This window comes from Podarcis vaucheri (assembly GCF_965113315.1).
Source record: "Podarcis vaucheri genome assembly, chromosome: Z".
Lineage (NCBI taxonomy): Eukaryota > Metazoa > Chordata > Lepidosauria > Squamata > Lacertidae > Podarcis > Podarcis vaucheri.
The window spans coordinates 47,632,762-47,657,259 of record NC_138758.1 but is presented as its reverse complement, the minus strand read 5'-3'; the positions used below and the strand labels follow the sequence as shown (position 1 = coordinate 47,657,259).

Genomic DNA, 24,498 nt, shown 5'->3' with positions numbered 1-24,498 from the left:
AACGAAACTGGGCACAGTTATTAGTCCTTCTCTGCATAGCTACCAGCAAGAGTCACACACTTCTCCCATCGCTTTATGCAGCTGTGGAGACCTCATCTGTATAAGTTGGCAGGTTACATCAGAAACCATGACTTGACCTCAGAAATCAGCATTTCATTGTCTGGAAAAAGCTTGCCTTTCAAAAATAACTTCATGGTTGGAAAGAGGTGGAAGTCAGATAGTGCAAGGTTGGGAGAATAACAGGGGTGAGGAAGGATTTCATAGCCACAGGACTGTGCTTCTGTCTGAGCAACATGCGAGTTATGAATCGGGGCGTTAATCCTGCAGGAGGCAGACGCCCTTGGTCAGCATACCACACCTCTTGATTTTGATGGCCTTCAGCAATTTCTGCAGCAGTAGTATGTCCCGGTAATGATACCCTTTGTCAGGAAATCCATCATCACTACTCCGCGCTGGTCCCAAAAGACCATGAGCATGACCTTGCCGGTTGACGGTTGCATACATGCTTTCTTTGGAGGTGGTGAGGCAGAGTGCTTCCATTGTTTGGACTGGGATTTAGTTTCTGGGTCATAAGGATGGACCCATGTTTCATCCTGAGTAATTAGTGTGGCAAATAAGTCATCATGGTTTTTGTGACACATGGCCAAAAGGGCCCGTGGGCATGTGACTCGTTCCTGCTTCTGGGAAGGCATCACCAGCCAGTGAATCCACTGTGCGGACGCCTTTCCCATGTGCAAATGGTCATGGATGATTTTTTTCTACAGAGCCCACACTGATCTTGACATCTTCAGCTAGTTGCCAGATGGTTATGTGGCGATCCTCCAAAATGGCAGCCTCCACTTGCCGGATGGTGTCTTAATCAATGGCAGACTTTGGTTGCCCAGGAATGGGAACTGTTTCCCCCAAAGTCTGACCACACTTGAACTGATGATTCCAGTTCTTGACTACGTCATACAATGGGGCATCCTCCCCATAAGTCCCCTTTCATCTCATCTAATGTCTCCCGTGGTGTGTGCCCTTTCAAGTACAAGGAACCTGATGACCACTCTGCATTCAACTGCATTATCAGTTGATGAACCTGATGACCATTCTGCATTATCAGACATTACTCCATGTTAGTACCTGTAGCAGAGAAACTGTTAGGAGTTCAGGGCTACAAATTACCACGTTGCCTATGGAGAGATGTATCATTATACATGTGCCATGTCATCCTTCTACGATAACTGGAAGTGGGTCAGGGGAAATCTTTAATGAGTGACCCTTGTATTAGAAAATAAGGTTCAAGGGGATAGATATATTCTGGAGATGTAATAGTAGTAATGTTGACGACCTGCAGATAAGGCAGCAATGTCTGTGAATAAATGGATGAATGCTTGTAAGGCAACAGCTGTTGATATTGGCTGCCTCTGAACCTAATTTACTTAGTGGGATTCTTAAGCAACCAGAGGTGATAGTTTAGCTAAATACTGAAGATTGGTTTGAATGGATTTGGATTGCTCTCACTGTGGTTAAGCTCTCAAAACTGCTGAGGCTCAGGGGAGCAAGATGGTTTTAAATTACAATTCTTTGCAATGTTGGAACATATTTGAACAGTGTTTGAATGTAAAGTATAATTAAATGAACTGTATCAATTCAAATCTTCAGTCTGAGACTTCTCTGTATGTATACAAGGGAAGGGCTGTTGCTTTTTTGTGTTTCATATAGGCTCCCCACAATGACTAGGGTGCTGGACAAGATAGACCTTTGGTCTGATCCAGCAGGGCTCTTCTTACATTTGTATATGTCCTTGGCTCTCCCCCGACTTTTCTTTATGGGAGTATTTTAGTACCCCCTTGGAATTTATGAATTGCATTATTATATGACTCTTGATGTATAGAGATCTATGAGAACCTTATTCTGTGCAATTTATTGTTGAAATTGCCATCTTAAGAAGAGCACTCCTTGACCAAGCCAAAGGTCTTTCCAGTCCTGGATCCTGTTTCCCACAGGGCCAACTGGACGCTACCAGGAAGTCTGCAAGAAGGCATGAACACAAGAGTTATTCCCCACAGTTGATATTTGTATATTTGCATTTGTACATTTGTTGCCTAGTTTGAGACCACTGGTGCCGGACTGTGCACGCAGAACAAACCCAGTGCCATTAAAGATAGTTATTGCCAAGACAAAGTCCTAGCCTGAACAGCAAGTCATTACTATTACTATTAATACCCTGCCTGCTGAGGACAGCCTGCATAGACAGAGTCCCTCTAGTACATGAGAACCTTTTTCTGCCTACGAAGATGATCAAATCTGGGGCATCTCTGGGTTGCTGCTTTGTGTCCCGGTAGGACTTCTCAGGTTGTAGCCAAATTTCCAGCATCAGAGTACATTTACAGTAACTCTAGAAGAATTAGATGTAATTGTGTTAAATTTGCACTTAGTCATCTCTCCTAAACCAGGGATGGAGAATCTCAGACCCGGAGACTGAATGTGGCCCTCTAGACCTCTTTATCTGACCCTTGAAACACTCCAGACTATCTATTCTTCCCAGGCCATGCCACTCACCAACTCTGTTCCATGCTCCCCATGAGTGTTTTTGCCTGGTAAAAATGTGTAAAAACTAGTTTACTGTACAGTGGTACCTTGGGTTAAGTACTTAATTCGTTCTGGAGGTCCGTTCTTAACCTGAAACTGTTCTTAAGCTGAAGCACCACATTAGCTAATGGGGCCTCCCGCTGTTGCCGCGCCGCCGGAGCACGATTTCTGTTCTCACCCTGAAGCAAAGTTCTTAACCTGAGGTACTATTTTGGGTTAGCGGAGTCTGTAACCTGAAGCGTATGTAACCCGAGGTACCACTGTATAAGGGTTAAATATGCATTTTCTACTCTATCTGATTTTGTCTCTGGCTCCATGAAACACTGGCATCTGTCCCCTGGAACATTGCCTAGAATGTGGCCCTTGGGCTGAGAAAGATTTCCCTGCCCTTGTTTTAAACAGATGAGTACAATGGACCCTCGGGTTACGTTACCTTTGGGTAATGTAACTTTCGGGTTGTGAATGCGGCAAACCTGGAACTGTACACTTCGGGGTTTCATCGTGTGCACATGCACAGAAGCGCTCTGTCACGCCGTGCGTGTGCGCAGAAGCAGCGCCTCTTCTTATGAAATTTTCGGGGTGCACCCGGACCCCCAGAATGAATTGAATTTGTATCTCGAGGATCCACTGTTTTTGTTTGACTGTTTTGAGGTATAAAGTCATGTAAATGTTTCATTCCCCAGTCGCTTAATGTAAATTGGATATTGGGTGGGTGAGATGCTGGGAAGGTAGGACTCTAAGTTTTCCTGAGCTGAGGTGGCTACTATTTTTCTTCTCTTGTTCTACTAGAACATTGAACTCAAAGTTGAATTGGAAAGCTTGAAACGAGAACTGCAGGAGCGAGAGCAATTGCTCATCAAGGCTTCGTAAGTGTCATCTTCATTTTTTCATCCTTTGCTAGTAGCCCTCCTTTGAAGGTGTCATCATAGAATCATAGAATGATAGAGTTGGAAGAGACCACAAGGGCCATCGAGTCCAACCCCCTGCCAAGCAGGAAACACCATCAGAGCACTCCTGACATATGGTTGTCAAGCCTCTGCTTAAAGACCTCCAGAGAAGGAGACTCCACCACACTCCTTGGCAGCAAATTCCACTGTCAAACAGCTCTTACTGTCAGGAAGTTCTTCCTAATGTTTAGGTGGAATCTTCTTTCTTGTAGTTTGGATCCATTGCTCCGTGGCCACTTCTCTGGAGCAGCAGAAAACAACCTTTCTCCCTCCTCTATGTGACATCCTTTTATATATTTGAACATGGCTATCATATCACCCCTTAACCTCCTCTTCTCCAGGCTAAACATGCCCAGCTCCCTTAGCCGTTCCCCATAAGGCATCATTTCCAGGCCTTTGACCATTTTGGTTGCCCTCTTCTGGACACGTTCCAGTTTGTCAGTGTCCTTCTTGAACTGTGGTGCCCAGAACTGGACACAGTACTCCAGTGAGGTCTGACCGGAGCAGAATACAGTGGCACTATTACTTTCCTTGATCTAGATGCTATACTCCTATTGATGCAGCCCAGAATTGCATTGGCTTTTTTAGCTGCCGCGTCACACTGTTGGCTCATGTCAAGTTTGTGGTCAACCAAGACTCCTAGATCCTTTTCACATGTACTGCTCTTAAGCCAGGTGTCACCCATCTTGTATTTGTGCCTCTCATTTTTTTTGCCCAAGTGCAATACTTTACATTTCTCCCTGTTAAAGTTCATCTTGTTTGTTTTGGCCCAGTTCTCTAATCTGTCAAGGTCATTTTGAAGTGTGATCCTGTCCTCTGGGGTGTTGGCCACCCCTCCCAGTTTGGTGTCATCTGCAAATTTGATCAGGATGCCCTTGAGTCCATCATCCAGGTCATTGATAAAGATGTTGAATAAGACCGGGCCCAAGACAGAACCCTGTGGCACCCCACTAGTCACTCTTCTCCAGGATGAAGAGGAACCATTGATGAGCACCCTTTGGGTTCGGTCAGTCAGCCAGTTACAAATCCACTGAGTGGTAGCATAGTCAAGACCGCATTTTACCAGCTTCTTTACAAGAATATCACGGGGCACCTTGTCGAATGCCTTGCTGAAATCAAGGTAGGCTACATCCACTGCGTTCCCTTCATCTACCAGGCTTGTAATTCTGTCAAAAAACGAGATCAGGTTAGTCTGACATGACTTATTTTTCAGAAATCCATGCTGACTATTGGTGATCACAGCATTCCTTTCTAGGTGCTCACAGACTGTTGGCTTAATGATCTGCTCCAGAATCTTCCCTGGTATTGATGTCAGACTGACTGGGCGGTAATTATTTGGGTCCTCTCTTTTCCCCTTTTTGAAAATAGGGACAACATTTGCCCTCCTCCAGTCTGCTGGGACTTCGCCTGTTCTCCAGGAATTCTCAAAGATGACTGCCAGTGGTTCTGAGATCACATCTGCCAGTTCTTTTAATACTCTTGGATGCAGTTCATCTGGCCCTGGAGACTTGAATACATCTAAACTAGCCAAGTATTCTTGTACTATCTCCTTAGTTATTCTGGGCTGTGTTTCCTCTGCTGAATCATTTGCTCCAAATTCTTCAGGTCGGGCATTGTTTTCTTTATCGGAGAAGACTGAGGCAAAGAAGGCATTGAGGAGTTCAGCCCTTTCTGTGTCCCCTGTTTGCATTTCACCATCTTCTCCTCTGAGTGACCCCACTGTTTCTTTGTTCTTTGACTCTTTTAGCAGTTGTTGCTTTCTCTCAGGTTTCTATTCAGAGATTAGCCTGTGCAGTCTGCATTCCAGATGGAGTCTTTGATTAGCCTGCAGGGTTGCCATATGCCCTTTTTTCCAAGACACGCCATCTTTTTCAGGTCTGGTTGTCATATGTTCTCTTTTTCCCAGACACGTTCTCTTTTTCAGGATTAAAATTTCTGTCTGGGTGGATTTTTAAAATTTGGCAAAATGTCCATTTTTTTTTTGTTTACAGTAACCCAAGGAAATTTTCCTAATGCATTAGACTGAGATCTAAGACACCTGGCTAAGCTGGTCTGCAGCACAGAATCATAACAGAACAGCATCTTAAACCAGCTACATATTGTATAAATCCCTTCTCTTGTGGCTGAACTAAAAGGTCAGCTAGAAGATCATGGAGAAGGAGTCTGGGAGGGCAAGAGTTAACATCTGCCTGCCCTTAAGAAGAGTCCATATGTACATGTTAAACAGTTTAATAAATAAACAGTTTAATAAATTGTTCTGTGCATGCTTATGTTCACAAAGATGTGAACATGAGCCCAAATACTTTCATGTGACAAGTGATGGAGCAATATTTATTATTATTATTATTATTATTATTATTATTATTATTATTATTATTTTGTTCAAAGTTAAGAACAATGCTGCCAGCAATATATCACAGCTTCTATAGCCTACATATGGTAGGGGTATTTAAAATGAGAGTCATCAAAGCGATCTGTAGTTAAAAGTCTGCAAATGCGTCCTCTTTTTTTTTTTGCTCTTTAAAATATGGCAGCACTAGATTAGGGCTAGTATTTTTGGTTTTTGTACTGGGAAAGTCATTCTTATTAAAGAGGTACACTTTTTCTCTTTATGCAATGCCGGTTCAAACAGTTGAATCAAGTTTCTTGAAATAACATTGATATGCTGGTATATCCCTTTGCATGTAAGTAACTTGTGTGCCACATTCAAAAAATCTTCCTCTCTCGCCAATAGGATCTTGTCATCTCTGTCCTTGAGCCAGTCTTTTCCTGAACAAATCACTGTTGGTGACCAGGAATCCAGATAGACATATAAGAAATAAACCATCTGGTGGAGGGACAGATCTTTATTTCAGCTTTTGAATCCCCTGAATAATACCTGCTTTGCTTGTTTTTATATTGCTATTTTATCGGTTTTATGTTGTTGTTTTGTTTTAAATATTGTTTTGTTTATATATTTTACACGACTTAGAGATTTTAAAAAATAAGCTGTTTAAAAATGCTTTAAAATAACTAAGTAAACTTCCTCCAAGAAGCCCAGGATCATGTACATAATTCCCTTCCTATTTCATCCTCACCAAAATGTTGCAATGTAGGTTAGGCTGAGATATTGGTAATAACATTATAGTAATGCTGATTCTGATTTATTAGGTAGTGAGCGAAGTCTGGTGACAATCTTCTCATAAATTTCTAAAAGGATCTGTGATTTGTCTTTGCAGTAAAGCAGTGGAAAGCTTGGCTCAAGGTGATGCTGAAATCAAGCGTCTGAAGGAAGAGGCTCATAAGGAAGTCCAGCAAGTGGAAGAAAGCTTGAAGTGCAAGATAAGCCACTTAGAGGAGGCAAGGCAATATGTTTTCATAGTGCACGTGCAGGTGTTTTTATGATCTCTGCTATTATACTTTGCTGGATCTTGTAGGAGAGCACTTGTTGTCTTTCAGTAATAATCTGAGAATAAGCCCTCACTTTCCTAAGAAAAAACTCAGGTAATTCAGTCTCTCTCTGAGGTAGGATGAACAATGGACATGTAACTGTCTCTTCCCTCCCTTGGGACGGGTTGGGGTTGGGTTGAAGTCTAAAGAGGCTGAGTCAAGGCCATATTAACATTCTTAGGTGCCAGAGGCAGGTCAGGGGTACAGGTGTGTGTTTCAAAGAAGGCAAGTGGAACAAGGCACTAAGACTGCTGCTGCTACTTGTGGTGACAGGTTGCTCAGACTGACTTATGGTCCAACCCTGAGGCCAGGGCTTCATGGACCAAGGTGAACTGGGATATGCATATAGGGTCAGCTGGCAATTACTGCAGCTGAGGTGACACCCTTGTTGACTGCAATGATTAGTCAGCCAGGTATGCAGGGGAAGCAGAGCACCAGTGGTGGCAAGGCTACTGAATGCCTGATTTGAGTCACACACACGTTGCACTTTACAGTAATGTTAAAAAGGTTGGAGGGGAGGGATTGGGTTTTTCGGACGCTATGAACCTTGCAGGGCTGGGAAATCGGCTTTGTGGGGTGCTGAATGCTTTTCTCTGTGAGGGAGTCTTTCCGGACCCCATTAAAGAAGTGGTTTTAAGCCACCTCTTAAAAAAACATCTTTGGACCTGGCCATTATGGCCAATTATCGCCCAGTCTCAACTCTTCCATTCTTGGGAAAGATAATTGAGTGGGTGGCATAATTGAGTGGCAACTCCAGGCACATGAAGATGCAAACCTTCCAGTTGGGATTCAGACCACATCATGGGACTGAAACCACCTTAGTTGTGCTTGTTGATGATTTTGGGTGGGCTAGGACAGAGGTGAAAGCTGTTTCCTGGTTCTGCTGGATCTCTCAGTGGCTTTTGATACTACTGACCATGGTGTCCTTTAGGGCAAAACTAGTTTGAATTTCTCATTGTGATAACTGTTTCCTAATATTTGACCTGGCAATATATTGCAAATCACAATATGTTTTAGGGCTAGGCCTGACACATATTGAGGTGATTGATAATATCATTTAACAGTTTTAGACCCTTAAGTAGTAGCAGTTGCCAAGACATTGTCCTGTTGGCTTCTGTGTAGTTCCTGCCTTATTTCAGATATTGAGATATAGCAATATATCATGATGTTTAGCTGCTGATATACCACACTATTGAAAGCCAGATATTGCCCAGATCTAATGCCCTTCTGGACCATCTTAGGGGCTTAGGAGCTGAGGGTTATTGTTATGTAGTGGTTCCCCTCCTTCCTCTGTGTTCGAGTCCAGAAAGTGGTGTTGGGAGGTGAGTGTTCAGACCCCTAGGCGCTCATTTGTGGGGTATCTCAGGGCTCCGTCCTCTCCCCCTTGTTTTTTTAGCATCTATATGAAGCTGCAGGGAGAGATCATCAGGGGGTTTGGGCTGGGTGTTCACCAGTATGTGGATGATACCTAGCACTACTTCCTTTAAATTGGAACCAGTGAATGCGTTGAATGTCCTGTGTGAGTATCTGGAGGTTGGATGGCAGCTAATGGATGAGATTGAATCCCAGGATAAGACAGAAGTACTGTTTTGGGGAGATGGGGTGAGCAGGTGTCGGGGATTCCCTGGTCATGAATGGAGTAACTGTGCCCCTGAAGGACCAGGTGCGCAGCCTGGGAGTCATTTTGGACTCACAGCTGTCCATGGAGGTGCAGGCCAATTCTGTGTCCGGGGCAGCTGTCTACTAGCTCCATCTGGTATGCTGGCTGAGACCCCATTTGCCCGCAGACTGGTAATATAGAAAAGCTGGTGGAGGAATAGTTTAGTCTCTGAAGACTGTCAGTAACTGCCTTTAAGGTGGTCCTCCTTGAACAAAAGAACATCAAAGGTGGATTGCAATGTTAAGCAGTTGAATTGGAATACATCAAGAGAATTTTCTCACAACAAATGTCTTAATTGGCTGACCTGTACCAGGATGTCTATATTATCTAATACTGTTTTTGGTGAATGGCTGCAAAGTAATTATCACCCTCTGTACTTTCCTACATTTCATTTTCTTCTGAGCTCCTATGAATAGTTCTCCTCTTTCCCATGCAAGTATGTAGCTGTAACTTACTCAGGGCATTACCTCTTGTTTGTGATTAAGTCTATTGTGGTCCAGAAAAGTGCACGTCATATTAAATTCCACCACAAGTGGTGATCCTTGCTGGGCAAATGAGCCCAGGAGGGGCAATACTGCTTGAGAAAGTATTGCAAAAGTTCACTGGCTGTGAATGGTTGGTTCATCATGCATCTCTTATTTTCTGAGCACAGGATCTTAAGGTGGCGAAGGAAGAAGTAGAGAAAGCGTTTGCAATGACGGAGCAGGAGAGAGTACTAAGACTTTCAGCCGAACAGCAACTTTCTTTGATTACAAATAGGCAGTCAAAGGATCTGGATGTGATGACAGTGCTTGAAGAAAAGGACAGGTTAGGCTGTTATTATGGATGAGTACTCATTTTGTCAAATTGGTCCGATCTCCCTTGACTACACCCCTTACTGACCTTCCTTCACATTCCATGTGATTTTGCCTGACTGGAATGTCCGTGAACTCTGTTAATGCCTCTTGCTTTTGTTTCATTTTCATTGGGCTTGTTGTGGGGACAAGTTGTGGTAAGTCCATTCAATGACTAGATGTATCAATCGGATCTTATGTCTTTCTCTTCTGCTCTGCCTATGTCATCATCATCATGGTTCTGTTTCTGTAATTTTAGATGTATTGAGCAACTGAGTCTGTCTCTGAAAAATAAAGAAGCTTTAATCCAGTGCTTGGAAGCAGCAGAGTCCAGAAATAGATCTTTGGAGGAGAGTTTGTCAGAAGAAAAAATCCAAGATCACCCTGGATCTTTAGTGCTTGAGAAAGAGAAGGAGCTGGAGGTGAGGACTATCAATAGGGTAGAAAGGTGGAATGCCATCCCTTGAGAAGATCCTGTTTGTCACCCTTGTTTTCCCAGTTATCTAAGGCATGACTTTTCCACTGAGCACAGGAACAGTCTGTATGCTGAGTTGATACAGAGCTGTACTTTTGCAATTTTTTCTGCAGATACTCTTTGCTTTTCCCCCTTATTTTGTTTTTATCTTTACTTTTCTGTTCCACCTTCTTTCCAAGGCCTCAAGGTGTTTACATGCATCTCCCCCTCCCCATTTTGTTCTCACAACAACCATATGAGTCAGGGCTGAGAGAAGGCAATTGGCCCAAGATAACTCTGTGAGCTTCATGGCTGAGTGGGTATTTGAACCCCAAGCTCCAAGGACCTAGTCAGATGCTTTAACAGGACACCATACAGGGGATAGACACCAGGCTATGAGCCACTTCGCTCACTTTCTCAATTGCTTCTCATTTGGTTCCTATTGATCCAGGCTTCTAGCAATGTAAAACAATTAATGAATTCTTTCTCAAAGGCATGGGTCACACTGTCATCAAGTTTCAGAAATGTAGATAATTAATTATTATTATTATTGCATTTATATCCCACCTTTCCTCCAAGGTGCTCAATATTGTGAAATAGTCTTCTCCCTCCCCATTTTATCCCCTCAACAAAGCTGTGAGGTGGGTTACACTGTGAGGCAGTGACTAGCCCAAGGTCACTTAAGTGAGCTTAATGACCAGGTATGGATTTCAACCCTGGTCTTCCAGGTCCTAGTCAAATGCTCTAAATACTATACCACACTGGTGTACCTGTTGCTTCTATGGTCATCTCTATTGCAATGCTAGTAGTTTTTGAAAGTCATATGTTGCTGAAAAGCTGGTTAATTTGGAGGGTCAGATTGGGTCCAAAAGGAGTCATCCTTGAACCAACCCATACATAGACCCTTCTGATGCAAATGAGGAGCTCAGTTTTCTTTTGCCTCTAAACTCGATGTGGGTGGCAGGAGAGGGGATTGGGCAGAGCAAGGTGGCACTTTGTATTGGCTGAGCAAGAGGCAAACTTGTTGCTGACACAAATCCACCGCCTCCAAGGCCCACAAACATTCTGATTCCTTATATCTTTGAGGGATGCTCTGTTAGTGGTCCTTGGATATATGGTTTGTATCCACCAGGAGCCATGCATTCAATATTGTGTGCCAAGTTCTGTGACACTCCCTCCCAGCTGAGATCAGTCAGGCCTCCTGACTGTTGAACTTCAGGTGCTTGACAATGGCTTTCCTATTTCAGCAGGTGTCTTAAGTAAGCTGTACTTATGCCTGTTTATGGAACTGACATTTTCACCTGCCCTTTTTATTTTAAGTACCATATTGTTTTGGTTGATCTATAAACTACTTCTTGGCTTCTATGGTGAAAAGAGGTTTATAAATATTGATGATAGTTTTTATTTTATTGAAAAGGGCTATTTTGTTCATAATTCATTCTGCTGCCACAGAACCATGTGGTATATTGGGTTGAATGTTAGAACAGGACCTGGGAGCATTGGATTCAAATCCCCACTCAGCCCTGAAATTCACCAAGTGACCTTGGATCAGTCACTATCCTATCAGCCTAACTTCCTTTCCTGAGTTGAAAGGAAAAAATAGGTGTGTGTGTGAGTGAACAATCACATAAGGTCATTAGAGGAATAGCTGTGTAAATATGTCATAATAATTCCCTGGTTGCATGAGAAAAGTGTGCATGCTCAGCCCTTGTTTGGGTTTATGGATGCATAGGGGGTGCTTCTGACTTGATTTAATTACTCTTATCCTGCTTTTCTGTCCAGGATCTTACAGCCTCTTACATGATTAAAAACAGTAAGATGATTAAAACACTCTCATCATAAAAAGTGTGATTTCTAACCTCCCTTGATTTTTCTGCAAAGGTGGGGTGTATATTGTAGCTATAACACCTGCTCAGCTTACCCTCCTCTCCTTCTCACACTTGGGTGTATGCATGTGGACATCCTGTCTAACAAATATAGGGAGTTAAAAGGGGAAGCATAGCTATGCTTGTGCACAAACGCCAGATTTTTCAAATATTAATCCTTATGGTCTCCTGGGATGTATATTTTAATTATGTATATTTCACACATATAATGCTTTTTCTTACTGGAAATAAAAGAACCTGATAGCTGCCTACCTAGCTAATAATTGACACTGGAGTCAAAACTGGATTATTTTATTCCTTTAGGCTCTCAGAACAGAATTCTACAATGCAAAACATGACTTGGAAAAAAAGATCGCGGTACGTCTTGAATTTTCCCTTTCCTTTCTAGTTGTTGTGTATTGGCAGGTACAACCTTTGCAAGTGTCCTTTTATTCTACCATGAGTAGGAGCTGACGCTCATGTTGTTTCCAGACAGTTTTTAGCCAAGGAGAGAGCTTCCAATATTAAAAGGTTTTGCAAGGAGTGCAGTGTGTGTTGTTAAGCTTTGTCAGGCATTGGTCAGGATGGAGAACTTTCAGTCCTTCAGATGCTTATTGGACTTACAATAACCCCAGTCAGCATGGAGAGCAGACATTTTCTGTCAGTGTCCCCTGTCTCGTCTCGTCCTGTCCCCCTGCTGCCTGCAGAGACTTCATCAATCCTCTGCTTCCATCACCTGGAAGAGCCAGAAAGAATAAATTGTCCAGATGAGGAGACATACCACCCTCTAGGAGATGAAAACATGCCTCAGGACCCTAGATGCTAGGTAGCACACATCTGCAGAGCACCATTTGGAATAACCTGTTGCACCCAAGGCATCGAAGGCCTGAGGAGTGGATATTTTCCATTGATGTCCTTTCCACACGCCTTCTGCCTTTTAATCTTACGTCTGTTACACACTGGTTTTCACTTAACCACCAGCCACCTTGGAGGCTTGCAGAACAACAGAACATAAATAGTAGAAATAAGTATTGTTTTATTTATTCATTTTAATTTTTATGTCAGGACTTACTATATAGCACTTAATCATCAAAACCTCTTAAGTTGTTTAATATAAATTAAAAGCTACCAGTAACCTTTTTTAAACACCTGCTTTCAATGTGATAGTCTTCAAAATAAAATAATCAGTTTTACCAGCATACATTGTAAAGTCAAGTTACATGTCAGACATGCACGTCTGAGTAGGCTTGCTTAAAGAAGCAAGTTTTTAAAGGTAAAGGCAAAGGTACCCCTGACCGTTAGGTCCAGTCGCGGATGACTCTGGCGTTGCATGCTCATCTTGCTCTATAGGCCGAAGGAGCCGGCGTTTGTCCACAGACAGCTTTCCGGGTCATGTGGCCAGCATGACTAAGCCGCTTCTGGCGAACCAAAGCAGCACATGGAAACGCCGTTTACCTTCCCGCCGGAGCGGTACCTATTTATCTACTTGCACTTTAATGTTCTTTCGAACTGCTAGGTTGGCAGGAGCAGGGACCGAGCAACGGGAGCTCACCCCATCACGGGGATTCGAACTGCCGACCTGGTGATCGGCAAGCCCTAGGCTCTGGTTTAGACCACAGCGCCACCCGCGTTCCTTTTACAGCATACATTGTAAAGTCAAGTTACATGCACATCTGAGTAGGGTTGCTTAAAGAAGCAAGTTTTTAGGAGGTGCCAAAAACTCTACAGTGAAGGTGCCTGCTTAATATTCATCATAAACACAGTGGGTAACCAGATACCTTTGGGGACACCCTGGCCCTCCCCCTCCTCTACTGTGGTTCTCCAGCAGCTGGTATACAGAGGCACATTGCCTCTGATCCTGGAGCTATCATGCAACCACCATGACTAGTAGCCCAATAGCTTTATCGTCCCTCTATCAGTTTCTTATTCTCTTTTCAAGCCATCTGAATTGTTGGCCGGTGCCACATCCTGTGGCAGCATATTTCACACTTAATGTGCTGTGTGAAAAGAGCTTGGATGAAGAGTCTGTTTAGTTCAGCGTCCTGTCTCCCACAGTGGCTGGGAAGCCCATAAGCAGGGTGGTTGCCTGGTGTACTGCCTTTGAAAACAGAGCTTCTGTTTAGCTTTTTTGGCTAGTAAACATTGATAGACCTCTCACTCACCTTTCTAAAGCCACCCAAGCCATCTCCACAGTGGAGAAGCACATGGAAAAAGCCTCCACCTTTTATCTCTCTTGCACCACTATCCATCTGTTCAGTTCTCACAGCTAATCTCGCCTCTCACCACTCTATCCGTGAGATGCTTATCTTCCCTCCAGCAAACATGCCACAACATTGTGGAATGCAGTGGAGCGTTCTGGAGGCGTTGTGGGACTGAGCTGATTCAGAATCTGTTGGATCCCAAGCCAATCCCACTGTTGTCATGCAGTTGCACTGGACCCAGTTGCAGTGTCATCTCCAGGGTGGCACAGGAATCCTACTGCCCCCCCCGCACCTTCTGCCCTGGACAGTTCTGTGAAATCCCACTTTGGCTGTGTTGTATTTCAGCCTTAAAGGGTAGGAGAATAGGCAAGAGTTGCTTTAACCACATTATAAATGTTAGGGATTGCTCCTTTTGTGCGTGACAAAATATTGGGTAAGCAGCATATATGCAGGATAGGGCACCTTTGCCAGGAAAGCTTCAGGCCTAGTTCTTATGGTGGCCAACCTGCATCTACATTGTGCCACTTCAGGCAGGAGGTGGGAACTCACATGAGAGAATGCTGTTGTGTAACCAGAATTCTATGCACTTAGAAAACAAGCTTCTCAGGGAGGGTTCTAACCTTGCCATCTCCCTTACACATAAGTTTTCTGTATACAGAGATTTCTGAGTGGAGGAACATTCAGCTACAGAACCCCCCCTACCCCACCCGCCATAGTGTGAAGTGGCCCAGCCCAGGTAGAGATTTCCTATCTCAACAGTGAAAGGCTTGTGGCAAAGCTTATGTGGTCCAGATTGCAGTTGCCCTGAGTGAGGAGCTGTGCTCTTGCTTGATGCCTGTGAAAGTATTCTTAATATACAAAATGTGTTTCTTGAAAAAGGATAACTGCATGCATTTACTTTTAATCCTCAGTCACTCCAGAAGGAACTTCATGAACGAGAGATGGAGCTTTCTGTCGAAAAGATAAATGCTTTGAAACGAGACAAAACTATCCAGTGAGGGAGTCTTTCCGGACCCCATTAAAGAAGTGGTTTTAAGCCACCTCTTAAAAAAACATCTTTGGACCTGGCCATTATGGCCAATTATCGCCCAGTCTCAACTCTTCCATTCTTGGGAAAGATAATTGAGTGGGTGGCATAATTGAGTGGCAACTCCAGGCACATGAAGATGCAAACCTTCCAGTTGGGATTCAGACCACATCATGGGACTGAAACCACCTTAGTTGTGCTTGTTGATGATTTTGGGTGGGCTAGGACAGAGGTGAAAGCTGTTTCCTGGTTCTGCTGGATCTCTCAGTGGCTTTTGATACTACTGACCATGGTGTCCTTTAGGGCAAAACTAGTTTGAATTTCTCATTGTGATAACTGTTTCCTAATATTTGACCTGGCAATATATTGCAAATCACAATATGTTTTAGGGCTAGGCCTGACACATATTGAGGTGATTGATAATATCATTTAACAGTTTTAGACCCTTAAGTAGTAGCAGTTGCCAAGACATTGTCCTGTTGGCTTCTGTGTAGTTCCTGCCTTATTTCAGATATTGAGATATAGCAATATATCATGATGTTTAGCTGCTGATATACCACACTATTGAAAGCCAGATATTGCCCAGATCTAATGCCCTTCTGGACCATCTTAGGGGCTTAGGAGCTGAGGGTTATTGTTATGTAGTGGTTCCCCTCCTTCCTCTGTGTTCGAGTCCAGAAAGTGGTGTTGGGAGGTGAGTGTTCAGACCCCTAGGCGCTCATTTGTGGGGTATCTCAGGGCTCCGTCCTCTCCCCCTTGTTTTTTTAGCATCTATATGAAGCTGCAGGGAGAGATCATCAGGGGGTTTGGGCTGGGTGTTCACCAGTATGTGGATGATACCTAGCACTACTTCCTTTAAATTGGAACCAGTGAATGCGTTGAATGTCCTGTGTGAGTATCTGGAGGTTGGATGGCAGCTAATGGATGAGATTGAATCCCAGGATAAGACAGAAGTACTGTTTTGGGGAGATGGGGTGAGCAGGTGTCGGGGATTCCCTGGTCATGAATGGAGTAACTGTGCCCCTGAAGGACCAGGTGCGCAGCCTGGGAGTCATTTTGGACTCACAGCTGTCCATGGAGGTGCAGGCCAATTCTGTGTCCGGGGCAGCTGTCTACTAGCTCCATCTGGTATGCTGGCTGAGACCCCATTTGCCCGCAGACTGGTAATATAGAAAAGCTGGTGGAGGAATAGTTTAGTCTCTGAAGACTGTCAGTAACTGCCTTTAAGGTGGTCCTCCTTGAACAAAAGAACATCAAAGGTGGATTGCAATGTTAAGCAGTTGAATTGGAATACATCAAGAGAATTTTCTCACAACAAATGTCTTAATTGGCTGACCTGTACCAGGATGTCTATATTATCTAATACTGTTTTTGGTGAATGGCTGCAAAGTAATTATCACCCTCTGTACTTTCCTACATTTCATTTTCTTCTGAGCTCCTATGAATAGTTCTCCTCTTTCCCATGCAAGTATGTAGCTGTAACTTACTCAGGGCATTACCTCTTGTTTGTGATTAAGTCTATTGTGGTCCAGAAAAGTGCACGTCATATTAAATTCCACCACAAGTGGTGATCCTTGCTGGGCAAATGAGCCCAGGAGGGGCAATACTGCTTGAGAAAGTATTGCAAAAGTTCACTGGCTGTGAATGGTTGGTTCATCATGCATCTCTTATTTTCTGAGCACAGGATCTTAAGGTGGCGAAGGAAGAAGTAGAGAAAGCGTTTGCAATGACGGAGCAGGAGAGAGTACTAAGACTTTCAGCCGAACAGCAACTTTCTTTGATTACAAATAGGCAGTCAAAGGATCTGGATGTGATGACAGTGCTTGAAGAAAAGGACAGGTTAGGCTGTTATTATGGATGAGTACTCATTTTGTCAAATTGGTCCGATCTCCCTTGACTACACCCCTTACTGACCTTCCTTCACATTCCATGTGATTTTGCCTGACTGGAATGTCCGTGAACTCTGTTAATGCCTCTTGCTTTTGTTTCATTTTCATTGGGCTTGTTGTGGGGACAAGTTGTGGTAAGTCCATTCAATGACTAGATGTATCAATCGGATCTTATGTCTTTCTCTTCTGCTCTGCCTATGTCATCATCATCATGGTTCTGTTTCTGTAATTTTAGATGTATTGAGCAACTGAGTCTGTCTCTGAAAAATAAAGAAGCTTTAATCCAGTGCTTGGAAGCAGCAGAGTCCAGAAATAGATCTTTGGAGGAGAGTTTGTCAGAAGAAAAAATCCAAGATCACCCTGGATCTTTAGTGCTTGAGAAAGAGAAGGAGCTGGAGGTGAGGACTATCAATAGGGTAGAAAGGTGGAATGCCATCCCTTGAGAAGATCCTGTTTGTCACCCTTGTTTTCCCAGTTATCTAAGGCATGACTTTTCCACTGAGCACAGGAACAGTCTGTATGCTGAGTTGATACAGAGCTGTACTTTTGCAATTTTTTCTGCAGATACTCTTTGCTTTTCCCCCTTATTTTGTTTTTATCTTTACTTTTCTGTTCCACCTTCTTTCCAAGGCCTCAAGGTGTTTACATGCATCTCCCCCTCCCCATTTTGTTCTCACAACAACCATATGAGTCAGGGCTGAGAGAAGGCAATTGGCCCAAGATAACTCTGTGAGCTTCATGGCTGAGTGGGTATTTGAACCCCAAGCTCCAAGGACCTAGTCAGATGCTTTAACAGGACACCATACAGGGGATAGACACCAGGCTATGAGCCACTTCGCTCACTTTCTCAATTGCTTCTCATTTGGTTCCTATTGATCCAGGCTTCTAGCAATGTAAAACAATTAATGAATTCTTTCTCAAAGGCATGGGTCACACTGTCATCAAGTTTCAGAAATGTAGATAATTAATTATTATTATTATTGCATTTATATCCCACCTTTCCTCCAAGGTGCTCAATATTGTGAAATAGTCTTCTCCCTCCCCATTTTATCCCCTCAACAAAGCTGTGAGGTGGGTTACACTGTGAGGCAGTGACTAGCCCAAGGTCACTTAAGTGAGCTTAATGACCAGGTATGGATTTCAACCCTGGTCTTCCAGGTCCTAGTCAAATGCTCTAAATACTATACCACACTGGTGTACCTGTTGCTTCTATGGTCATCTCTATTGCAATGCTAGTAGTTTTTGAAAGTCATATGTTGCTGAAAAGCTGGTTAATTTGGAGGGTCAGATTGGGTCCAAAAGGAGTCATCCTTGAACCAACCCATACATAGACCCTTCTGATGCAAATGAGGAGCTCAGTTTTCTTTTGCCTCTAAACTCGATGTGGGTGGCAGGAGAGGGGATTGGGCAGAGCAAGGTGGCACTTTGTATTGGCTGAGCAAGAGGCAAACTTGTTGCTGACACAAATCCACCGCCTCCAAGGCCCACAAACATTCTGATTCCTTATATCTTTGAGGGATGCTCTGTTAGTGGTCCTTGGATATATGGTTTGTATCCACCAGGAGCCATGCATTCAATATTGTGTGCCAAGTTCTGTGACACTCCCTCCCAGCTGAGATCAGTCAGGCCTCCTGACTGTTGAACTTCAGGTGCTTGACAATGGCTTTCCTATTTCAGCAGGTGTCTTAAGTAAGCTGTACTTATGCCTGTTTATGGAACTGACATTTTCACCTGCCCTTTTTATTTTAAGTACCATATTGTTTTGGTTGATCTATAAACTACTTCTTGGCTTCTATGGTGAAAAGAGGTTTATAAATATTGATGATAGTTTTTATTTTATTGAAAAGGGCTATTTTGTTCATAATTCATTCTGCTGCCACAGAACCATGTGGTATATTGGGTTGAATGTTAGAACAGGACCTGGGAGCATTGGATTCAAATCCCCACTCAGCCCTGAAATTCACCAAGTGACCTTGGATCAGTCACTATCCTATCAGCCTAACTTCCTTTCCTGAGTTGAAAGGAAAAAATAGGTGTGTGTGTGAGTGAACAATCACATAAGGTCATTAGAGGAATAGCTGTGTAAATATGTCATAATAATTCCCTGGTTGCATGAGAAAAGTGTGCATGCTCAGCCCTTGTTTGGGTTTATGGATGCATAGGGGGTGCTTCTGACTTGATTTAATTACTCTTATCCTGCTTTTCTGTCCAGGATCTTACAGCCTCTTACATGATTAAAAACAGTAAGATGATTAAAACACTCTCATCATAAAAAGTGTGATTTCTAACCTCCCTTGATTTTTCTGCAAAGGTGGGGTGTATATTGTAGCTATAACACCTGCTCAGCTTACCCTCCTCTCCTTCTCACACTTGGGTGTATGCATGTGGACATCCTGTCTAACAAATATAGGGAGTTAAAAGGGGAAGCATAGCTATGCTTGTGCACAAACGCCAGATTTTTCAAATATTAATCCTTATGGTCTCCTGGGATGTATATTTTAATTATGTATATTTCACACATATAATGCTTTTTCTTACTGGAAATAAAAGAACCTGATAGCTGCCTACCTAGCTAATAATTGACACTGGAGTCAAAACTGGATTATTTTATTCCTTTAGGCTCTCAGAACAGAATTCTACAATGCAAAACATGACTTGGAAAAAAAGATCGCGGTACGTCTTGAATTTTCCCTTTCCTTTCTAGTTGTTGTGTATTGGCAGGTACAACCTTTGCAAGTGTCCTTTTATTCTACCATGAGTAGGAGCTGACGCTCATGTTGTTTCCAGACAGTTTTTAGCCAAGGAGAGAGCTTCCAATATTAAAAGGTTTTGCAAGGAGTGCAGTGTGTGTTGTTAAGCTTTGTCAGGCATTGGTCAGGATGGAGAACTTTCAGTCCTTCAGATGCTTATTGGACTTACAATAACCCCAGTCAGCATGGAGAGCAGACATTTTCTGTCAGTGTCCCCTGTCTCGTCTCGTCCTGTCCCCCTGCTGCCTGCAGAGACTTCATCAATCCTCTGCTTCCATCACCTGGAAGAGCCAGAAAGAATAAATTGTCCAGATGAGGAGACATACCACCCTCTAGGAGATGAAAACATGCCTCAGGACCCTAGATGCTAGGTAGCACACATCTGCAGAGCACCATTTGGAATAACCTGTTGCACCCAAGGCATCGAAGGCCTGAGGAGTGGATATTTTCCATTGATGTCCTTTCCACACGCCTTCTGCCTTTTAATCTTACGTCTGTTACACACTGGTTTTCACTTAACCACCAGCCACCTTGGAGGCTTGCAGAACAACAGAACATAAATAGTAGAAATAAGTATTGTTTTATTTATTCATTTTAATTTTTATGTCAGGACTTACTATATAGCACTTAATCATCAAAACCTCTTAAGTTGTTTAATATAAATTAAAAGCTACCAGTAACCTTTTTTAAACACCTGCTTTCAATGTGATAGTCTTCAAAATAAAATAATCAGTTTTACCAGCATACATTGTAAAGTCAAGTTACATGTCAGACATGCACGTCTGAGTAGGCTTGCTTAAAGAAGCAAGTTTTTAAAGGTAAAGGCAAAGGTACCCCTGACCGTTAGGTCCAGTCGCGGATGACTCTGGCGTTGCATGCTCATCTTGCTCTATAGGCCGAAGGAGCCGGCGTTTGTCCACAGACAGCTTTCCGGGTCATGTGGCCAGCATGACTAAGCCGCTTCTGGCGAACCAAAGCAGCACATGGAAACGCCGTTTACCTTCCCGCCGGAGCGGTACCTATTTATCTACTTGCACTTTAATGTTCTTTCGAACTGCTAGGTTGGCAGGAGCAGGGACCGAGCAACGGGAGCTCACCCCATCACGGGGATTCGAACTGCCGACCTGGTGATCGGCAAGCCCTAGGCTCTGGTTTAGACCACAGCGCCACCCGCGTTCCTTTTACAGCATACATTGTAAAGTCAAGTTACATGCACATCTGAGTAGGGTTGCTTAAAGAAGCAAGTTTTTAGGAGGTGCCAAAAACTCTACAGTGAAGGTGCCTGCTTAATATTCATCATAAACACAGTGGGTAACCAGATACCTTTGGGGACACCCTGGCCCTCCCCCTCCTCTACTGTGGTTCTCCAGCAGCTGGTATACAGAGGCACATTGCCTCTGATCCTGGAGCTATCATGCAACCACCATGACTAGTAGCCCAATAGCTTTATCGTCCCTCTATCAGTTTCTTATTCTCTTTTCAAGCCATCTGAATTGTTGGCCGGTGCCACATCCTGTGGCAGCATATTTCACACTTAATGTGCTGTGTGAAAAGAGCTTGGATGAAGAGTCTGTTTAGTTCAGCGTCCTGTCTCCCACAGTGGCTGGGAAGCCCATAAGCAGGGTGGTTGCCTGGTGTACTGCCTTTGAAAACAGAGCTTCTGTTTAGCTTTTTTGGCTAGTAAACATTGATAGACCTCTCACTCACCTTTCTAAAGCCACCCAAGCCATCTCCACAGTGGAGAAGCACATGGAAAAAGCCTCCACCTTTTATCTCTCTTGCACCACTATCCATCTGTTCAGTTCTCACAGCTAATCTCGCCTCTCACCACTCTATCCGTGAGATGCTTATCTTCCCTCCAGCAAACATGCCACAACATTGTGGAATGCAGTGGAGCGTTCTGGAGGCGTTGTGGGACTGAGCTGATTCAGAATCTGTTGGATCCCAAGCCAATCCCACTGTTGTCATGCAGTTGCACTGGACCCAGTTGCAGTGTCATCTCCAGGGTGGCACAGGAATCCTACTGCCCCCCCCGCACCTTCTGCCCTGGACAGTTCTGTGAAATCCCACTTTGGCTGTGTTGTATTTCAGCCTTAAAGGGTAGGAGAATAGGCAAGAGTTGCTTTAACCACATTATAAATGTTAGGGATTGCTCCTTTTGTGCGTGACAAAATATTGGGTAAGCAGCATATATGCAGGATAGGGCACCTTTGCCAGGAAAGCTTCAGGCCTAGTTCTTATGGTGGCCAACCTGCATCTACATTGTGCCACTTCAGGCAGGAGGTGGGAACTCACATGAGAGAATGCTGTTGTGTAACCAGAATTCTATGCACTTAGAAAACAAGCTTCTCAGGGAGGGTTCTAACCTTGCCATCTCCCTTACACATAAGTTTTCTGTATACAGAGATTTCTGAGTGGAGGAACATTCAGCTACAGAACCCCCCCTACCCCACCCGCCATAGTGTGAAGTGGCCCAGCCCAGGTAGAGATTTCCTATCTCAACAGTGAAAGGCTTGTGGCAAAGCTTATGTGGTCCAGATTGCAGTTGCCCTGAGTGAGGAGCTGTGCTCTTGCTTGATGCCTGTGAAAGTATTCTTAATATACAAAATGTGTTTCTTGAAAAAGGATAACTGCATGCATTTACTTTTAATCCTCAGTCACTCCAGAAGGAACTTCATGAACGAGAGATGGAGCTTTCTGTCGAAAAGATAAATGCTTTGAAACGAGACAAAACTATCCAGGGATTAGTCCTTGCTGTAAAAGTGAAAGAAAAGGAGGTACATGGATTATGTTATTCTGATAAAAATGTATTCAAGCCATGCTTGATAGTAACAGATTGAGGGAAGGGCATGGTGGACATTCTAGGAAGTCTTGAGGGTTAAGAATACCTACTTAGAGCAAGAGAGGGGAACATTTTTCAGTCCGAGAGCCACATTACCTTCTGGGCAACTTTCTGAGAGCAACATGCCACTGCTGAGCAGGCCAGGGGCAAAAGCGGATGAAACAATGGATGTATATTTTCCCTTTAACAATTAGGCTATTTTCCACCCCACCCCCCTCTATTCCCCCATCCAGGAAAACAAGTGGCAATATCAATGTATCAATACATCACCCAGGACCAGTTTCAGGGCCAGAGTGTGATGTTGCCTTCACCCAGCGGTATATCATGGGTGAAACTGCGGCTGCTCCTGACTCAGGAATGGTGGTGCCTTCACCTGCGATATACTGCTGGGTGAAGGCTCCACGCTCGGGCCCTCAAACTGAGGGAGGAACAAGCTGCGAGGTGCCAGAGCTGATGCAGCTCGTTTTCGCCCTCGGAGCACCAGGTGCCCATGTGCACAGAGGAACAAGCTGCACTGGCCCCGGCCTCGCAAGGCACCAGTGTGAAACCCGTTGCTCCCGCCAAGGCCCAGGCCTGATGCAACTTGTTCCTCCCTCCGCTTTTCAACATTCCAATGTATCACTATGTACAGTGGTGCCCCGCAAGACGAATGCCTCGCAAGACGGAAAACCCGCTAGACGAAAGGGTTTTCCGTTTTGGAGGTGCTTCGCAAAACAAATTTCCTATGGGCTTGCTTCGCAAGACGACAATGTCTTGCGAGTTCCTGCGGGGTTTTTCCCCTCCCCCCCTTTTCCCCAAGCCGCTAAGCCGCTTATCAGCTGATCCGCTAAGCCGCTAATAGCGCTAATCCGCTAAGGCGCTAATGGGCTTGCTTCGCAAGACGATAAAACTGCAAGACGAAGAGACTCGCGGAATGGATTCTTTTCATCTTGCGAGGCACCACTGTATATCACATGTTTGGCTGGTGATACATTACGATGCTGAAAAGCTGATAATCAGCCAGCCCTAATTGGAGGTCAAAAACACATTTAGTCCAGGTAAAAATACTTTGTGTGCAAAGCAGGGGTTGTGAAGTGTGACCCAGTGAGAGTTTTGAGGGCCAGATAGAGAGGTCTGGAGCCCATGGTTGGCCCCCACCCATGATCTAGAGATAGAGAAACCCTGCTGGATCAGATTTTCTAGTGTAGTATCTCACAGATGCCTCCAAGAAGTCCAAAAGTAAGATGCAAAAGGAATAGCCCATTACCATGGTTGTACTCTAGTTGCTGGTATTTAGTTGTTTGCTGCTTCTGAAGATGGAGGTTCTACTTAGCCATCGTTGCTAATATATGGTTGGGTTTAAGGTGGAAGCTAATATAGTGTTCTGTATCTTTAAGGGAATAGGATATTCATGGGGAAGTTGTATTCTTACAGCTGTCGGATTTTGGTCTTTCTCCCCTAAATGAGAGAGTAATATTGGCAAATACTGGGAACACTCCACTCATTCCTGTACATCAGGGGTCTGCAAGGTTTACCTCGCCTGGGCTGGTTCACTCCAGCGGAGATCCCTCCGTGGGCCGGATTGTGAGTGCGAGCGCCCATGATTTCTGGCGTCTGCATTTGCGCAGGCATGATTTCTGCCATCTGCGTCTGTGCAGACGCTATTTCCGGCGCCGTGGAAGCTAGTCCCCGTGCCGTGCTGCGCCGGTTTAGTGCAGCATGCAGGGACTCGTGGGCCAGTTAAATGACCCCTGTGGGCTGCTTGTGGCCCATTGGTTTTAGGTTGCCGACCCCTGCTGTAGATTGAGGGCATCCTCAACCATTCAGGGTGTTGTGTGTTTTGAGTTGTTCTTCTGTGGGCACAACTGCAGAGCCAAGCAGGGGGAAAGCATCAAAAAGAGGCATGGTAATGGGACAGGATCAGGCTCTGCCCCACCTGGCACAAATTATGAAATCCAAGGTGTGCCAGTCTCACTTCTAGGTAACAGAAGCATGTTCCCAGATCTCATAAGAAATGGCAGTCTTGAGGTTTCTGGAGTGAAACTGGA

At 44.1% G+C, this 24,498-nt stretch overlaps 1 protein-coding gene across 3 annotated transcripts in view; it reads left to right on the top strand.

Annotated features, from left to right (window-relative positions):
* CDK5RAP2 (CDK5 regulatory subunit associated protein 2) overlaps positions 1–24,498 on the top strand; it is a 142,799-nt gene that overhangs the window by 13,631 nt on the left and 104,670 nt on the right. For 2 of the 3 annotated variants that reach the window (XM_082208774.1, XM_082208775.1), the window contains exons 1-4: positions 16,642–16,829; positions 17,115–17,277; positions 19,499–19,552; positions 22,287–22,406. In XM_082208774.1, coding sequence (XP_082064900.1) covers positions 16,717–16,829; positions 17,115–17,277; positions 19,499–19,552; positions 22,287–22,406 — 450 coding nt within the window. In that variant the 5' untranslated portion in view covers positions 16,642–16,716. Of the gene's footprint in view, positions 1–3,363; positions 3,441–6,739; positions 6,861–16,641; positions 16,830–17,114; positions 17,278–19,498; positions 19,553–22,286; positions 22,407–24,498 lie in introns of those variants that run through there. The other variant, XM_082208776.1, reaches the window with a different exon arrangement.